The sequence below is a fragment of the Rhamphochromis longiceps genome, linkage group LG15 (genome assembly GCF_057381845.1).
Source record: "Rhamphochromis longiceps isolate RC_006_pf linkage group LG15, R_longiceps_female_GT1.1, whole genome shotgun sequence".
In the NCBI taxonomy this organism is placed as follows: Eukaryota; Metazoa; Chordata; class Actinopteri; order Cichliformes; family Cichlidae; genus Rhamphochromis; species Rhamphochromis longiceps.
The window spans coordinates 324,168-344,244 of record NC_140571.1 but is presented as its reverse complement, the minus strand read 5'-3'; the positions used below and the strand labels follow the sequence as shown (position 1 = coordinate 344,244).

Below are 20,077 nucleotides of genomic sequence, written 5' to 3'. Positions count from 1 at the left end.
TGTTAAGTTTGTGTTTTGGCGTTTTGTCTTTTGGGTGAACCAGTTTTTGTCTGAGCGTGTTGCTGGGTCTGAAATGCACCGGGATGTTTGCATTGCAGAGTACTGCGACTGGATCCTCCTTCCCCCACATCCCCACGGTCTGCCAACACAGACCGTGACACCCAAACAGACAAAAAACAAACTAAAACCCAGCAACAAACAACTTAAACATAAAAAATAATAAAGAAAGAACAATACAGTATCCACATCTGAACCAAAGAGTAAAACAGTGAAATGTGGATCGTTAAACATTAGTTCTCTCTCTTCTTTTCTGTCCAAAATGAAACAGTTCAGGAGGGCGTCCGCGTGACCAGCGGCTGAGGTTACCGAGCAGGTCCGGTGGCCGACCACGTGTAAGGCAGTGGCGGCGAGTGAGCAGGTCCGGAGGTCGACCCCGCTAGCAACGAAGTCCCGTCAGTGGCCTGGAAGGTGGCCACTGACACCAAATCAGACGTGGACGAAGAGAGGAGTTGGTCTGGAGAAGACTGAACTGACTGGGCTACAGGTGACTGGGCTACTGTGGGTGAGGCTAATGGCTGAGCTGATGGTTGGGCTAGAGATGGTGACAGTGCTGCAGCCTGAGATAATAAACCGGGTGTTTGAGCTGGGAATAGGTCTGCTAATTTAACCAGGGATTGCGCTAGTGCCTGAAAAGCTGGGTTGGGAGAAGGATGAGGTGGATAAAGTGATAGACTTGTAGGTGGACAGGCTAGCTCTTCCGAACCTCCAGTGTGTGAGGAGAATGGCTGGAGAGCATCAGCTGAGCCTCTAAGGAGGTCAGGTGGGATCCTGGCCGCTCTCATCCTGGGCGCTGGGACGGGCACGGGAGGTGGCTGGACACCAGTCACCCCCACCCGAGGAACAGGGGTCCGTTCTTCGTACCTCGCTAAGTAAGTTAGCTGGGCAGAGACTACAAGCCCATTATCATCAATGGAGCTCCAGTGGAGAGGGTGCAGTCCTTCAAGTATCTTGGTGTCCACATCTCCTCAGACCTGACTAGAGATGGCACGATACCACTTTTTTATGTCCGATACCGATATCATAAATTTGGATATCTGCCGATACCGATATGAATCCGATATAGTGTTTTTTAATCAACAAAGCTGTTTTTTAAATATCTTGCTGCATTTTGTATAAGTTCATACTCAAGTTTAAAACAACAACTACACTAAAGCTATTCTGTTATACCTGTATGCAAAAAAAAATATTTCATAGTTCAGCAATACTGATCAATCTAATAAACTTAAACCTACACCATCCTCCCTATTCTGGTATTTTAAAGAGTACTTAGCATAAATATTAAGCAACCTAACTAATAGGGTTCCAACTCCCAGCAACAACAAAAATAAATAAATAAAAAATAGGGAACCACCCCTCACGCTCCACCTCATGATGCTTAATCGACGTAATCAACCTTAATTTGATGCAGTGTGAAAAAAAAATGCACAGAAATCAATTATTTTTCAAGAAATATTAAATAGATTCAACATCTTTCTTCAACAAAATTGCAGACTGCACAGATGGTACCTTCCCAAAGGAAAAAGTACTATAGCTTACTAGGGTATATACAGTATATATATATTAGACTTAATAGTCACTATATACAGTAAATGACTTCTATTCATTTTACATCAAATTAAAACTTTGGGTGTCAGATAATTATTTATTAAAAGCTAGACATTTTAAATGAGAATAAGAAAGAAAAGTATGTCTTTGTGCCCCTTTTCCCTGTTCATGCCCTATCGGCCCCCCTGGCTAAACTTTGCTAGATCCGCCCCTGCACAGTTACCAGCGTCAGCTACGTAGAAAAAGATCCTGGAGTAGAAAGTAATATTAAATAAATTCTAACAACAGCTTATCAAGCTTAAACGTGCTGCTGTTGTTTATCCGCTGGTTTCCTCTTTCTGGTGCAAAGTGGGCCAAAAGCAAACTAGAGACACGGACTCCCGACAGAAAAGCCGATCAGCTGATCGTTAAGCAGTTTCATGATTGAAGTAGCAGCAAGAAGAGGCAGTCGCTTGTTAAGCTTAATGCAGGAATGCTTTACAAACATTCAGAGATGGACTTACACACTTGCTTTACTTCTCTCGGGATAACTTTGTCGGAGATGAAATGCCGGGTTGCTAGCGAAGCTCCAAATGCTATCCAGACCACCGACCGGTCCCGCATGCCACAGCCGCTCTATCACGTGATGCATACTGCTCTGACGTGCTAACGTTCTGAGGTGAGTTACGGCGTGTCGCAAGTTTTGTGAGCTGCTTTCGTGATATTTAATGGATCGGATTACATTTTTTATTTTTCTCCGATATCCGATCCAGTAATTTAGGTCAGTATCGGACCGATACCGATACGTAATATCGGATCGGTCCATCTCTAGTATATAATATATATATATATATATATATATATATTGTTAAAAGTCCGCTTGTTCATTGTAACTGTTTATACTACGTTACCCATGATGCACCTCGGTATCTGTACTTCCGGTTGGGAACGTGTTCAGTGCAGTTCTGCACAGATGGGAGGTGTGTCGGAGGATAACGTATTTACTTGCATTCCTGTGTGAGTTAATACTGTGTGCGTGCTTACCATGTGAGTATTGTAAGATGAGAGTGATGCTTGTTTGACTTTATCTGTGTAATTTGCTACGTAAGAGGCTAGTCCCGTTGCTATCGCTAAGATATGTTTTTTGACCTACTACAGGCAGGCTTGTGTTCAGCCCAGATTTCATTCCATATATGACTTACTGTCAAGCATTGTGGTTGTAGGTGGATGTAACTATTTACTATGTTTATTCTCTGAAGCGTTGTAATCTGCAGAGGTCTGGTTTGCCAATGTATATCCGAGCCAGAAATTCATTTATGGTCTTAGGGTGCCATCTAGTGGCCATGAGGTTATGGCAGATTGTATAACATTACGCTGGAAACCCACAGTACTGTAGAAGGGGTACACTGCTATCCATAGTGGTTAATACAAATGTTTGTTTTTCTGTTTACAGATGACCACACACACCCATATACACACTCACGCCCCCTTTACCTGCATGTGAATACTGTAATGCCTCCCTACCAACGCTGTACATCCTGTTGATGTCATCTGCCACCTCCTTAGTAAAGTTATTTGAACTACATCACTGTGGAGTACCATTCCTTCTGACCGAGGACGACTCAGTTGAAGCGTGATCGGCAATCAGTGCAAACATACATTACAAGTGGTCCTTCGAGCCGGAGTTCACCTTGGCTGAGTTAATGAGATGGCAAACCCTCAGGATAGAGGTGCATCGAATAGCCCCCGTCCAGCGCGGGAGAAGAAACTTCCGGGACATCTGGTGGACTATGAGCACAACCTAACTGAGCCACCCGAGCCATCTAGAGCTCCAAGTAGTTCAAGCAGCTCCGACTATGAAGAGGATGAGAGATGGCAGAAGATGGAATCAGTTTGGAGCAGTGTCCTCCAACACATGACTCATCTGCAAGTGTCTATGGAGGAAACTCGTGGGACATTACTAAAGCGGGTGGAGCGTTTGGAGCAAGCTTCTAAACCTGGCAGTCCTCTTCCCCCAGAAACAGGAGCGTTAGAACAACCCCAACGTATTTCCTCCATAACAGAAGTTGCACCACTACAACCTAGCACTGAGGTGTTACATGATACCACAGAGCCACTAACTGTGCTAGTAAGTCCCTCAAAGCAGGGCACCACAACACCTGCAAACATGCCAACGCCAGCAGAAACACCTGCTCCATCACCTCCCCGTAAAGTGAGCCTTCACATTCAGCCAGTGCTGCACCCTGCCACTTATGTAGCCGCATCGACGCCACTCAGGAGACCTGGACGATGCACTGCTGAACCCTTCTCATATCAGCGATCGGAACATCAGCCCCTGATAAACAGGCCAGGCCAGGTGCAGCTATTACATTCTGCATCCCCAGCTGATCAGCCACTACAACATGCTCATCTTTCAGTGCACCAGCTATCACGGGCTGTGGACCCAATGAGTCTGCAGCAGATGTCACATCCCGCTGCTCCTGTCGTCCAAGTCAGACATCCAGCTAACCCTGTGTACTTGCAGCCACCTTCAGGTCCACCAGCGCCTGTGCCCCAGCCATCACAGTGGGCAGAAGCTCATCACCCTGTGCCCACCATACTGCATCCTGAAGCTTTGCCCGATCCAGCTGGCAAATACTATGTTCCTTATCCCTCAGGATGTAACTATTCATCATCTTCCTCTGCCGAACACCATAATCCACAGGCTGCCACAATTTACCCAGCAGGAACGCCTCTACCAAACCTGATGGAGATGATGGTGGCGTCTTCATATGGCATTCCAAAGCCTAAGCTGGTGATCTTCCGGTCGGGGAGAGAGAGTGACTTCGCCTTATTAAAGAAAGGGCTGGACAGCACCTTAGGGCCATATTCTCATCTGGGAGAAGATTACAAGTATCAGGTCCTACTAGATCATCTAGAGCATCCCAGCGCCCTACAGGTAGCCAAGCGCTACATTCACGACCGCACTCCCTACACTAGTGCAATGAGGGCGCTAGAGCAGAGGTATGGACAACCAAGGCAGTTAGTCCAAAGTGAGCTTAGCACTATATTAAACTGCCCCCCTATTAGAGCCGGTGATTCTCAAGCTATTGAAGACCTCTCCCTGTCGGTGTCCAGCCTGGTTGGGCTTCTCAGTACCATGGATGAAGTAGCAGCCAGTGAGCTTCATTGTGGTTCACATGTGGACAGACTGCTTACCAAGCTCCCTCTGAACTACAGGGACAACTTCATCGAGTACTGTATCACCCGGGGGATCATCCGCAGTGGCAGCAGCCGAACATACAATATGTACGACTTCTCAGAATGGCTCGAACGGAAATCCCAAGTCCTTCAGCTATCCAGACAAGCCTCTCAAATGCCCCCGGACAAGCCACGTCCAGAGAAGAACCTACTCAAAGCCTCAGCAGGGCTCAAGCCACACAACAGATCTGCTTCCATCTACTACGGCCCAAATCCAGCCCAAGCCAAGCTAAACCAGGAGGGAGAATCTACAGCTCCAGATCCGACAGTCCATCCTAAGAAGAAACAGAAGTTCAAACCTTATTGTCCATACTGCGAAGGGTCAGAGCATTATCTGAATGGCTGTGATGGATTCAAAAGGCTAGACCTCAAAGCTATGGCTACCTGGATTACCGAGAAGGCCAAATGCTGGCGCTGTGGCCGTAAACATTCTCCAGAGCAGTGTACTCTGAAGAAGCCGTGCAGCACCTGTGGTGACCAGCATTTGTCGGTGCTCCATGACCTGGTTGAGGCCAAGAAGCGGGACCCTAACATACTAACTGTGAGTACTAGTATGGTCTACCTAGACTATTCAAGTCACTCAGGTCGTGTTATGCTTAAGGTAGTACCAATCCAACTACATCATGGGAGCAAATCACTGGATACATTTGCTGTGCTCGATGACGGCTCAGAGAAGACTGTTGTGCTTCCAGCGGCAGTTACATCTCTAGGTTTGGAACAGGAGGAAGCAACACTCTCACTGAGAACTATCCGTCGAGATGTAATCCAGATGAAGGGAGGCTTTGTCTCATTTCAGGTGTCACCAAGGGCTAAGCCCAAAGTGAGGTACAAAGTAACACATGCCTTCACAGCCCAACAACTGAGCCTAGCTACTCAGTCATGTCCAGCTGAACAGCTAAAGAAGAAGTATCTTCACTTACAGAAAGTCCAGATTGAGGGATTTAACCAGATCCAACCTTTGGTGCTGATTGGCTCAGATAACGCTCATCTCATCACCCCTGTCCGCCCCGTCCTTCGGGGGTCGTCCAAAGGGCCAGTAGCTATCTGCACCAAGCTCGGATGGGCCATCCAGGGGCCGGCCAGTAGTATGCCTACATCTGAGGGGGACCTGCAGTGCCTGAACATGTGCCTTTCTCCTGCAGAGGCCCTGCATCAAGATGTGAAGCGTTTGTGGAACTAGATGCTCCCCCCTACAGGACAGAGAAGGAGGTCACACGGTCAAAGGAGGACAGAGAGGCGGTAGCTATGTTGGAGACAAAGACCATCAGAGTCCCAGTAGACGGTGTCGAGAGATACGCCACTCCGCTGCTGAGAAGAAGGGACTTTCCACGGATGTGTGTCTCTCCTGAAGCAGTAAAAGGCCTCCTCAGATCCACCGAACGTAAGCTGGCCAAGAATCCTGATCTGACCCTCACATACAGCCAGGAGATCCACAAGTTAGTAGATTCTGGTTATGTTGTTAAGCTGAGCCCAGATGAGACACATAGTTCTTCCGAGTCATGGTATGTACCCCACCACATGGTACATCACAATAATAAGGCTAGGGTGGTCTTCAACTGTTCGTTTGAGTTTCAGGGGGCCGTCCTGAACCACTACCTCTTACCAGGACCTCCCTTGGGGCCCACTCTGCTGGGGGTATTACTCCGCTTCCGCCAACACCCTGTAGCTGTGAGTGGAGATATCAAAGCCATGTTTCACCAGATTCGGCTGCTCTCAGAGGATTGTCCTCTGCTATGGTTTCTGTGGAGGGATTGTGAAACTGACCGGCCCCCAGACGTATATGAGTGGAGAGTTTTGCCCTTCGGAACGACATGTAGCCCCTGTTGTGCTATTTTCGCCCTACAGAGACATGCAAGGGAGCACGAAGACACCCACAAGGACATCTGTGACTCTGTCCACACAGCCTTCTATGTGGATAACTGTTTACAGTCCCTGTCCAACCCAGAAGAGGCAAAGCAGCTCATCGACCGAATGAGAGATTTACTCATTCAAGGAGGATTCGAGATACGTCAGTGGGCGAGCAACGTGCCCGAAGTAGTTGCTCACCTGCCCGCTTCAGCTAGATCAGAGAGCTGCGAGCTTTGGCTGAACTTCAAAAGTCTCGACCCACAAGAGTCAACATTAGGACTCAGCTGGCACTGCCCGACAGATGTCCTGGGATATAAGCACCGCCCTATAACCTACTCCACGGTCACGCTGCGCAACGTGTACAAGGTACCCAGTATGACCCCTTAGGTTATATTTGTCCCTACACTACAAGGGCCAAGCTGATTGTACAGGCCCTGTGGAGCACAGAGAGAGGATGGGATGAGCCCATCGAAGGGAATCTACTTCAGTCCTGGCTTGAGTGGGAAGGCGAACTGTCACACCTTCAGCATGTCACCATTCCCCGCTGCTACGCTCCTTCTCACAACTCCAGCAATGTGACATACGAGGCTCACATATTCTGTGACGCATCAGAAAAGGCGTATGGGGCTGTGGCTTATCTCCGAGTAATCGAGCAGCAACTGCCCATCGCCACATCATTCCTGATGGCTCGCTCCAGAGTGGCCCCACGCAAACAGGTGTCAATGCCCCGGCTGGAGCTTTGCGCAGCACTCACAGGAGCCCAATTGGCCAAATTACTCCAGACAGAGCTCACCATTCTCCTGCAATCGATCTACCTGTGGACAGACTCTACAACGGTGCTGCAGTGGATCCAGTCTAGTTCCTGTCGCTATAAGGTATTCGTGGGGACTAGAATCTGTGAAATACAGGAGCTGACATCTCCTGAACAGTGGCGGTATGTGACCTCTGACCTCAATCCCGCTGATGACATCACCAGAGGGAAACATCTCGCTGACCTAACTGTCCGCAATCGTTGGTCACATGGTCCACCCTTTCTGTCACAAACCGCTGACACTTGGCCTAAGTTTCCAACAGAGTTCCCGGCATGCAGTGAGGCAGAGCTGAGGAAGACTGCATTCTGTGGGCACGCTTCTGCATCCCCGACCTTACCGGATCCAACACAGTATGCCACGCTAGATGAGCTGATTGCTGCTACATACCAGACCCAACACGGGGCGGCTGACGCTCCTATTACAGCAGTGGAGCAACTAGAAACCAAGACCATGCTGCTTCGCTCGGCTCAGACTGACAGCTTCCCAGAGGAGGCCCGAGCCCTCCAGATCGAGCACCCAGTCCGCTCAGACAGCCGTCTTAGCGTGCTGTCCCCTGAATATGACAGTCTTACCGGTCTCCTCAGAGTCGGAGGCCGCCTCCGTCGAGCTGCCGACTTAGATCCAGACAGTATTCATCCCATCGTATTAGCAGCTGAACATCCCCTGACCAAGCTCATCATAAAAACTTATGATGGCCAGCTCCTTCATCCAGGTGCAGAGAGGCTGTTTGCGGAAATACGGCGCACCTATTGGATTCTCAGAGGACGTCAAGCCATTAAGAAGCATCAGCACCAGTGTGTGGACTGTAGGAGATGGCGCGCCTCACCTTCTACACCCAAAATGGCTGACTTACCTTCATTCAAATTCAAATTCAAATTTTATTTGTCACGTACACAGTCATACACAGTACGATATGTAGTGAAATGCTTGGACAACTGCTCGTGACCTAAAGAAAACAAAAAAGGAAAAGGCTATGAATAAGATAGGAAATAAATATGAAAAATTAAAAAGGGTAAATTTAACTAGGAAGGAATAGAATATAAATTAAGGTTAAAAATGAAATAACTGTACAACACAAATTAGAATGAAGGGTAAATTTAACTGGGAAGAATAAGATAAAGATAAATATATAAATTAAAGTTGAAAATAAAATAACTGTACAACAAAATACACAATACACAATATAGAACTATATAAGAATGTATGAAGAAATCTAAATCTAAATAAATATATACACAATAACAGCAGCTGTACAAGTATTAACCGGAAATGAAGAATATAGTGACCAGTGTTGTGCAAAACCAAAGTCCAGAAAGTCCAGTGTGTGTGTAAGAACTGTATGTGTGGGTCAGTACTGTGTGGTGGTGTGATTGAGAGACCGTATCGCCTGCGGGAAGAAGCTCCTCCTCAGTCTCTCTGTGTTGGTCTTCAGGGAGCGGAATCGCTTTCCTGACCTCAACAGAGAGAACAGTCTGTTGTTGGGATGGCTGAGGTCCTTCACGATCTTCCTGGCCTTGGTCCGGCACCGCCTGCTGTAGATTGAGTGCAGGTCAGGGAGCTCGGAGCGGATGGTGCGCTCAGCTGACCGCACAACCCTCTGTAGAGCTCGTCTGTCCTGCATGGTGCTGTTCCCGAACCAGGTTAAGATGTTTCCCGCCAGGATGCTCTCTATGGTGCACGAGTAAAAGTTCCTGAGCACCTTGGAGGGCAGTTGGAAGTCTCTCAAGCGTCTGAGGTGGTAGAGACGCTGTCGGGCCTTTTTCACCACGGTGTTGATGTGACAGGACCATGACAGGTCCTGCGTGATGTGAACTCCGAGGTATTTGAAGCTGTCCACTCTCTCCACTGGGCACTCGTTGATGACGGGGGTCTGGTAGTTCCTCTCCTGCTTAGTGCTGAAGTCCACTATCAGCTCCTTTGTCTTACTGACGTTTAGAAGGAGGTTGTTCCTCTGGCACCAGTTCTCCAGATTCCTAATCTCCTTCAGGTAGGCCGTCTCGTTGTTATCAGCGATCAGGCCCACCACGACGGTGTCGTCAGCAAACTTGATGATGGTGGTGGAGCTGGTAGTGGCCACACAGTCATATGTGTACAAAGAGTACAGCAGGGGGCTCAGAACACACCCCTGGGGGGCTCCAGTGCTGAGAGTGGTGGAGGCTGAGACATGTCCGCCCATCCTTACTGCCTGTGGTCTGCCAGTTAGGAAGTTGGAGATCCACTGACACATAGATGAGCTGAGTCCCAGATGCTCCAGCTTGGTGGTGAGTGTGGAGGGAATTATGGTGTTAAATGCAGAGCTGTAGTCTATGAAGAGCATTTTAACATAATTCCCCCTTCTAGTGTCCAAGTGAGTGAGTGATGTGTGGAGGAGATGAGAGATGGCATCGTCTGTGGAACGATTTGGACGGTAAGCGAACTGTAGTGGGTCCAGTGTGTCTGGTAGTGAAGAAATGATGAAGTCTCTGACCAGGCGTTCAAAGCACTTCATCACTACTGAGGTGAGGGCTACAGGGCGATAGTCATTGAGAGAAGCAGGGTGGGGTTTCTTCGGGACAGGAACAATGATGGACTCTTTGAAGCATGTGGGGATCACCGACTGAGATAAAGAGATGTTGAATATCTCAGTGAACACAGGAGCTAGCTGGTATGCGCAGTCTCTTAGGATACGACCTGGGATGCCGTCTGGTCCTGCTGCTTTCCTGGTGTTCACTCTCTTGAAGGCTCTCCTTACTTCATGCTCGGAGATGACGAGCACGTTTCCGGTGCTGGCAGTATCTTCCTGTCTGCAGCCGTTAGCGCCGCTAACACTAGCATTGTTGGAGACCTTAGCTGCAGCCTCGAAGCGAGCATAGAAAGTGTTCAGCTCGTCTGCCAGAGTCACGGCCGCGTTCGTCATACCGGTTGTTGGTGCTTTATAGTCCGTTATTGTCCTTAGTCCCCGCCACAGGCTCCTAGAGTCACTCTGTTGGAGTTGTGACTCTAGTTTCCTCCCGTAGCGCTGCTTCGCCTCTTTCACCGCCCTCCGCACGTTATATGACGCGGCTTTGTACGGGTCCATGTCCCCCGTCATGAGTCCCGTGTTGTAGGCAGCGGTGCGGGATCTCAGAGCGTCGCGGATGGTTTTATCCACCCACGGCTTCTGGTTGGGAAACGTTGTGATAGTCTTTGTCTCCACGGTATCATCCGCTAGTTTCCCGATGAATCCCACAACCGCTTCCGTAAACACGTTGACGTCATCGTCGGAGCTGTTTCTGAACATGCCCCAGTCTGCGTCATCGAGTGCGTCCTGTAACGCGGCCACCGATTGATCCGTCCAGCGCGCGACCTTCCTCTGAACCGGAACTTCCTGTTTCAGCCTTTGTTTGTATTTTGGGATGAGGAAGATGGCGGCGTGATCAGATTTGCCAAACGGGGGGCGGGATTGTGCCTTGTAGCCGTCCTTGACCGTAGTGTAGCAGTGGTCCAGTGTCCTTTCACCCCTGGTGGGGCAGGTGATGTGTTGATAAAAGTTCGGCGCTGCGCGTTTGAGGTTGGCGCTATTAAAGTCCCCCGTCACAATAAGCGCAGCGTCCCGGTGTTGTGTCTGGTGCTGTGTGAGTGCCTCATGCAGCTCGCATAAGGCGGTGACCGTGTCCGCTTGTGGTGGAATATAAACGGCACTTACAATGACCGATGTAAATTCCCGAGGTAGATAAAAAGGACGACACATGATGGACAGTAGTTCCAGATTTGGTGTGCAGGAGCGTGTGAGAGGAACAACGTTCGCACTGTTGCACCAGTTGTTGTTCACCATTAAACACACGCCGCCTCCCCTTGACTTCCCCGAGTCCCGTGTCCTGTCCATGCGGTGAACCGAGAAGAACTCGGCCGGCTGGATGGCGTGGTCCGGCACCGCTGGGTTCAGCCATGTCTCGGTGAAGCAGAGGAGATTGCAGTCCCGAATGTCTCTCTGGAACTTTATCCTGGCCCTGAGGTCGTCAAGCTTGTTCTCCAGTGACTGGACGTTGGCGAGCAGGATGCTAGGCAGAGGTGTGCGGTGTGCACGAGCTCTCAGCCTGTTCCTGACGCCGGCTCGCTTCCCTCTAGGCCGCCGCCGCTTCCCTTTGTTCTCCCTCGAGATCTCACTCGGCCAGCTCGGATCCGGAGTTAAAAACTTCGAATTGTGAGTACATTGTATACCAATAGAAACAAGAGTGTCACTGTCATACCTAATGTACCCAATGGTGATGATTTTGCCGATTTAGAAACGCTGAAAACTAACTTAAAAAACAAAGACAAAGAAAAAGTGGTCGGAGCAGTCGTGACGGCAGCCGACCTCACCGGCGCCAGTGGCACATCACGGCTGAGACTCTATAAGCCGCCGTTCTGGTCAACGGGTGTAGACTGTTTTGGGCCATACACGATAAAGATAGGTCGTAGAAGAGAGAAACGCTGGGGAATTATCTACAAGTGTCTTACAACCAGATGCGTGCACCTTGATCTCCTCCCTAGTCTTGACACAGATTCCTTCCTTATGTCATTACGCAGATTTATTGCACGCCGAGGAAAGCCATACGAGATGTGGTCTGATCGAGGGACCAATTTCAGAGGTGGGCACAGAGAACTCCAAACGGTGTTTGAAAACATGGAGCCGGACCTCAAGCAGCAACTGGCCAAGCAGACTATCAACTTCTGCTTCAATCCCCCACACTCTCCTCATTTCGGAGGAGCATGGGAAAGGGAAATCAGAGCAGTGAAGTCAGCTCTGCAAGTAGTCCTGAAGGACCAAGTTGTGGCGGAAGAAGTCCTACTCACTGCTCTCATAGAGGTTGAGGGCATTTTGAACTCAAAGCCGCTCGGCTATGCATCGGCTGACATAGCTGACCCAGATCCCATCACACCAAATCTTTTCTTGATGGGGCGGCATGATTCGGCACTACCCCAGGCAGTTTACGGCCCCTCAGGCACTCTTTCGAACAGAAGATGGAGGCACAGTCAGGTCATCAGCGACCACTTCTGGAAGCGGTTCATACAGAACTACCTCCCAGGACTGCAACTCCGACAGAAATGGAGGAAGTCCACTGACAACATGGCTGTGGGACAAGCTGTTATGATTGTGGACTGTAACTTGCCTAGAGGCCTTTGGCCTGTGGGTACCATTGTCAAAGTTTTCCCAGGGATTGATGGCGTTGTTCGAGCTGCCGAGGTCAAAGTTAAAGACAGTACCTATGTTCGCCCGGTAACTAAGCTGGTAGAACTTCCCGAAGTTCCTGAGGACTCACATGACACTGTTTCAAAATAGAAGGACTCTAGCGGGAGTGTATTTGCCTACAAATACAGGGGCGGCTGTTAAAAGTCCGCTTGTTCATTGTAACTGTTTATACTACGTTACCCATGATGCACCTCGGTATCTGTACTTCCGGTTGGGAACGTGTTCAGTGCAGTTCTGCACAGATGGGAGGTGTGTCGGAGGATAACGTATTTACTTGCATTCCTGTGTGAGTTAATACTGTGTGCGTGCTTACCATGTGAGTATTGTAAGATGAGAGTGATGCTTGTTTGACTTTATCTGTGTAATTTGCTACGTAAGAGGCTAGTCCCGTTGCTATCGCTAAGATATGTTTTTTGACCTACTACAGGCAGGCTTGTGTTCAGCCCAGATTTCATTCCATATATGACTTACTGTCAAGCATTGTGGTTGTAGGTGGATGTAACTATTTACTATGTTTATTCTCTGAAGCGTTGTAATCTGCAGAGGTCTGGTTTGCCAATGTATATCCGAGCCAGAAATGCATTTATGGTCTTAGGGTGCCATCTAGTGGCCATGAGGTTATGGCAGATTGTATAACATTACGCTGGAAACCCACAGTACTGTAGAAGGGGTACACTGCTATCCATAGTGGTTAATACAAATGTTTGTTTTTCTGTTTACAGATGACCACACACACCCATATACACACTCACGCCCCCTTTACCTGCATGTGAATACTGTAATGCCTCCCTACCAACGCTGTACATCCTGTTGATGTCATCTGCCACCTCCTTAGTAAAGTTATTTGAACTACATCACTGTGGAGTACCATTCCTTCTGACCGAGGACGACTCAGTTGAAGCGTGATCGGCAATCAGTGCAAACATACATTACATATATATATATATACACACATATATATATACATACACATATATATATATATACATATACACATATATACATATACACATATATACATATATATATATATATATATACACATATATATATATACACATATATATATATATATAATGTTCTTCCTCTACACCCCACCCCCACCCCCCCCCCCCCCCAATTTTTGCACATGTCGAGGAGCGTGTCAGGCTACATTTCACTGTGTGTTATACTTGTATAACTATGCATGTGACAAATAAAGAACCTTGAACCTTGGATTTGATTGTTGACGATTTCGCGTGATCTTGGATCATTCGGTTCTCTGAAGCTCATCCGGGACTTGCTGTCATAGCAACAGATCCGTAAGCGTAAACCTGCTTGGGAGCAGGCTCACTTTATGTAAACAAGATTAGATCGCGGCCACTCAGGTATGTCCGCTTCATTTATACGAAAGCAACAGCGATATTTTACCACTGTTTTTCCATAAAGAAATATTATCAATGTAACTAAAGATAATGCAGTACTTGATTCTTTTATTGATTTCATACAGATACATACAGGTCATTTCCTAAAAAAAGGGAAATGTACTATTAATCATTCTATTTCATGTATTTGATTATTTCAGATGTAATTCATATTTTAGAGTAGTAATAGTAAATTACTTCGTGTAATCAGACCACGGCTATAAAAGCGAAGGTGGATTTGGGAAGTCTGTCGCAGCCATGTCCTGTCCGTTTGTACGCGAGCAACCCATTGCGGAAGGTGCAAGATTGATAAGGAGAGTTTTCAGAATTCAGCGTATATTGCGGGATAGACAGGATCCTTTAGCTCAGTGCGACAGTGTGCTCATTGAGAGATATCGATTTTCCCGTGAGGGTATTATTTACTTACCGTATTTTCACGACCATAAGACGCACTGTGCTAAAAGGCGCAGTCTCAGTTATGTGTGCCATTACTGTATTTAACACACACATAAGGCGCACTGGATCATAGGGCGCATACAAGTACCGTATGCGTATTTAAAAATAAAGCGGGAGCAAACCTGAGTTCGGTACCTTACTCACATTTTTATTACCAGTAATCGTCATCATCAACAACACACAAGCATACAAGTGTGCGTATTTAAAAATAAAGCAGGAGCAAAACAAAGTTTGGTACTCACATTTTTATCATCAATCAAACCCATCGAAGTCCTCATCCTCTGTGTCTGAATTGAACAGCTGCGCTAAATCTCCATCAAACATGCCAGGTTCACTTTCTTCACTGTCAGAGTCACTTTCCGTGCCGTGCGGCTCCTCGGAAATGATGCCGGCTTTTGCGAAAGCTCCAACAACAGTGCCAGCAGACATGTTAGCCCAAGCATCTACAATCCATTGGCAAATTGTGGCGTAACTCGCCGGGCGCTGCCTTCCACTCTTGGTGAAACTGTGGTCTCCATCGGTCATCCATCGCTGGATGTGTTTGTCGCCGATGTGTTTGCTGCAGTAGGAGCGGAAGATGGCCAGTTTTTCCTTATAATCCGCTGGAAGTTGCTGCACTACCGTAGTCCTGGTCCGGATGGAAAAATGGCACCGTTTCATAAAAAGTGAAAGTGAAACTGCTTTTAGCCGAATGGTGACCGTCGAAACGCTTCTCCCGCTCGTTCTTTGCTCGATGATCCACCGCTCGAGTCTTTCCTCCAACTCGGGCCACCTCGCCTTATGTCCGCGGAAACTCAGCTGCGTTTTCTTGACCTGCCGGAGCTTGTTTTCTAGCTTCCTCCATTTGCGAACCATCGATTCGTTAATCTTAAATTCTCTCGCCGCTGCTCGATTTCCATGTTCCTCCGCGTAGCTGATGGCCTTCAGTTTAAACTGTGCTTCGTAAGCGTGTCTCTTTGCCATTTTCAGGGTTGTTAAAACAACGATGTCCTGCATAATGCACATACCTGTTCTTTTATACAGGTATGTGCGATAAAGTCAACGCACACACTTCACCCTTTAGCGTTCTCATGGTGTTCTCTACTACGTCCTCATTACAACACACAGGGCGCACTGCGCTATAGGGCGCACCGTACTTTTTGAAGAAAATCTAAGACTTTTAAGTGCGCCTTATGGTTGTGAAAATACGGTAACCAACTTGTTGGATCCCTATGTTAAGAGTTCCACTCACCGTAGTCGGGCATTAACAACTGCACAAACTGTGTGCATTGCCTTGCGTTTCTTTGCGAGTGGCACGTTTCTGTACGCTGTTGGAGACGCAGAGAACATTGGCAAAAGTGCTGTCTGCTGTTCCATTCGCAAAGTATAGCTGGCACTCAAGCATTTCCTGGGTGTGTTTGTGGTTTTTCCAAGCCACTTAAGACCACAGGTTGTCAAACAGGGCTTTTTTTCTATTGCAGGTACATTAAATTCGATAATAAATGTGATGCAATCATGACCTATGTCTGTAACTATAACTCGATTGTCCACAGGCTTCCCTAATGTGATTGGTACCATAGACTGCACACACATTGCGATCGAGGCCCCCCCCCGGGGCCCCAATGAAGGGGATTTTGTCAATCGAAAGGGGGTTCACAGTATAAATGTGCAGGTGAGTAATACTAATATTTTAGATGGTAATATATAATGAAAAGGAGTGTGTTCACATAATGAAATCTCTTAGATGGTGTGTGACTCTATGTGCCATATCACAAATGTGGAAGCTAAATGGCCCGGATCAGTGCATGACTCAAGAATTTTCAGAGAGTCAGGGTTATGCACATTATTTGAGCGTGGTAAGAAAAAGAGACTTATTTTGATATTTCATACTTATTTTGGGCCTTACATAACAGCATTTCTCCATTAATCAATCAATCAAAGCTTTATTCGTCACATGCAGGTTGCCCTGCAGTGAAATGGGACCCCCCCCGACCTTACACATATAGCACAAACATTACATGGGGATACAGGTCGGAGATTGGTAGAATCAGAGAAAAAACATTGAAATGTACACTACAGTGGGGAAAGTACAAGAGGAAAAAAGAGACCCCTACTCATGCTGTGCTTCCATGGTAGGACAGCATGAGAACAGGAAACAAAAAACTCCTCTGCACAAAAAGCACATAAATGTCCACAGCACAACTTTGTGAAGACATGACAAGCCACAGGGGTGGGTGGGGGGTGAGGAGTAATCCGAAGAAACACAGCAGCCGCCCTGCACAGCGCTACCATTCCAGCGCGGCACACAGCCCGCCGTGTTCCCTCGCAGGAAACAAGCATCGAAGGCGTTGGAAAGGGAGGGGGGATGAGTGAGTGCTTATCAGTGTAAGTGTGTGTGTGTGTGCGTGTCCATAGTTCAGCTGAGACAGTGTCCTTCGCCCTGCCAGGCTAAGTAAACAGTCCTCCAGCCAATCCAGGTGTCCTTGCATGGGATGGGAAGAATAGCCGTAACACAGTCGTTATCAGGGAGTGATTGTTCGGCTCCAGCCTTGGGCCTGCAGCTGGCGCGTTATGGGGGTCCGCAATGTTCATGTTGATTTTGTTAATTTTCATGCGAGCAGCCCAGGAGAATTTTCCAGGCTGCTCTTTAACACTCTGACACTGGCCTCTCGATCTCCCGTTGGAGAGCCGCGAGCCTCCCCATGATGGTATCAAACTTCTGTTCCATGGTGTTATCATTCTTTTGATTCTGAGACCTCACAACTGCAGTGATCCGTTCCGCGATGTTTTCCAACTGTCGCTCAAGGGTCTCATTTTGAGCAGGCCTCTCTCTGATGTTTCCCCTCATACGCTCAATGGTGTTGTTTTGAGCCTTCACAGCAGCTGTAAGCGTCTCCAAGGTGTTGACCATATTACGTTCGTTGTGAGAGGTTGCGCCTCGTTCCATTTCGATTCCAGCGGGCAGCCTTGGGGGAATTTGAACAGCCGGTTCCGCTCTCTTATTTCTCCGATAAACCAGGGCTAAGCCAACTCCGATCAGCATGAACCCTGTTATCATGGTTCCGAATAGATAGATATCTTCAGCGTCCTCGATCGACAGTCCCGCCAGGCACATGATCCTCCAGTTCTGCCACCCGTCCATTGTGTATCCGGCAGGGAAAGTCCCTCCAGGGCACTCAGGCTCTCCCGAGCCCAGACTTCTCGTTGAGAAAAGGGTGTCAATAGCATTCAGAGATCAGGGCCCTATTTCAGGAAGCCGGTTTAGAAAACTCAGAGTGAAAAACGATACTCAGGGTTGAGTAACCCCGAACTGTCCAACTCGGAATATTCGGTTTCAGAAAGGCTGATAACAATTAGTTCAGTCAACGCGGAGTTGCTTTAACCCCAAGTTAAGCGCGCGCACGAGGATACATAAAGCCCTGATTAGTGGAGCACAGATTAAGCGAGTCACCATGGAGATGGAGGGAAAGAAGGCGCGGTCAATGTATTTCACAGCGCTTGAGGCCGAAATTCTGATGGCAGCATATGCCGATAACATGCAAATTCCGCGGAAAAAAGTAACACAGCCTCAGCTGTAAAAGAAAGGGAGCATGCACGGCAAAACATAGCCGACAGAGTCAATGCGTGAGTGTTAATTTAAACATCGATCTAGGGATTTCCACCCATTTAACACGTTATTTTATTATATTTTATTTTTTATTTCATACATTTTATTTTGTGATGTGATGTGAGCGCAGGTGCAACCCAACAGGCCCCAAACGTTCCTGGCAGCAAGTAAAAATGAAATATAAAAATATAGTCCAAACAGGTGGTGTAATTGTATTATGAGCCATAGTGCTTGGTCTGTTTGTCCGATGTAAATCGATTGCAGTTAGAGGCTACATTAACTTCCCCTCTGTAAGCACTTATTGAAATTATCTGAGCACATTACAAGTACATATTTGCTTACTCTGTATGCTCAAATGTGACCCGTTATAGCCAACAGAAAAAAAGCGGAGGCCCGAAAAACAGGTGGGGGTCCTCCACCACCACCACTCACAGAGGCTGAGCAGTTGGCTTCCACATTTGTGATAATGTTGGCAGCATCACATATGATCTTCACAGTGCAGAGAACACAAATTAGCATCCATTACTATAATGAAATAATTTGTTAGTTTGACATGCTACAGGGAACCATGTACCTGTACATTAATGCTGTGGAAAGACTTCCTGTTCACATAGTCTCCTTCATTTACTGAAGGAGCAATGATTGGAATGTGAGTGCCATCTATACAGCCAATCACGCCTGGGAACCGTGAAAATAAATGTAAAATGTAAGTAGTAGTTCAAATATCACCACATCATGAATTAAATTTCGTTCATCCTGATACCTGCAATTTTGTGGCATCCCTCTTTGATAAATCTTGTGGGTCTATGACCGGGGAACACCACAGACGAGTACAGGAGACGTTTCAGTGCAACTGTAACATTCCTGACTGCCCGACAGACGGTAGCCTTGGAAACGTGCTCAGCATCACCAATATTATACAGAAAGCTCCCGTTTGCAAGAAACCGAAGTGCGATACAAATAATATGTACAGAACTGAGAGAATGTCCGCGATGTGTCACATGAGCAATATTAGGCCTGAGGATGTTATTCAAATAAATTATAGATTGTGCTGAAAAACGGTAACGTTCACACAGAAAATCATCAGGAAATGATAAAATGTCCAAACGCGCTCTAATCACTCTCTCCCGGCGGAGAGCTCTGCGGAGAATTTGGGCTTCAACATCTACTGGCTCTTCAAGGAAGGAGCACGCCATGTCTGACACTTCCTACAGTCAGGTTTCTGACAAAGAGGCGGAGAACGTCAGGGTTAGTTGAAGTAAACCTGCTAGGGGGCAGGTTAGCTTCACGGAGTGTGTCGTCATAGTAACTCACTCAGAATTAATCTAAACTCGCTTTGTGAAACCGAAAACCCAGAGTTTTCGTTAACTCAGGGTATACTTACTCAGAGTTTGCACTAAACCGGCTTCCTGAAATAGGGCCCAGTTGATCAAATCCATAGTTCTCTTTTAGGTTTAGCGAACGACAGTGGGAGGCTATTCCAGGGAAAGTAATGCACACAAGACAAGACAAGACATTACACAGGTTATGCATGCAGGCAATACTTCATGACACCGTTCCCTGACCCCAACCCTGGGCCACAAACCCGCTACAATGCAGCTCTAACCAGGACAAGGGCACGCATTGAAATGACCTCTGGGCAAATAAAGGGAAGATTTCAGTGTCTGAAAAGTCTGAGGGTTGCACCTGACAGGGCATGTGACATTACTGTTGCATGTGCCGTACTGCACAACATTGCCACCATCAGAAAGGAGAGGACTCCTGTGGTGGAGGTGCAGCCTGATGATGACCTCCAGCCAGTGCACTTGGACCAACCTAGTGGCAGAGCTGCACGGGACAGAATTGTGCAACACAATTTCGAATATTAAAAACATGACAAAACATTTTTCATTGAAATTTGAGCATCTTTTTCTGTCTCATCAAAACAAAAAAGCCAGTCATCATTTGCCAGGAAAAA

The 20,077-nt window shown here is 47.4% G+C and overlaps 1 protein-coding gene across 1 annotated transcript; it reads left to right on the top strand.

Annotated features, from left to right (window-relative positions):
- The first annotated feature begins 347 nt into the window (after positions 1–347).
- Positions 348–6,004, top strand: LOC146651724 (uncharacterized). The gene is made up of 2 exons (XM_085382584.1): positions 348–544; positions 3,038–6,004. Exon 2 carries the CDS (start codon positions 3,293–3,295, stop codon positions 6,002–6,004), a length of 2,712 nt encoding a protein of 903 aa, XP_085238710.1. The 5' UTR covers positions 348–544; positions 3,038–3,292.
- Positions 6,005–20,077: the final 14,073 nt, after the last annotated feature.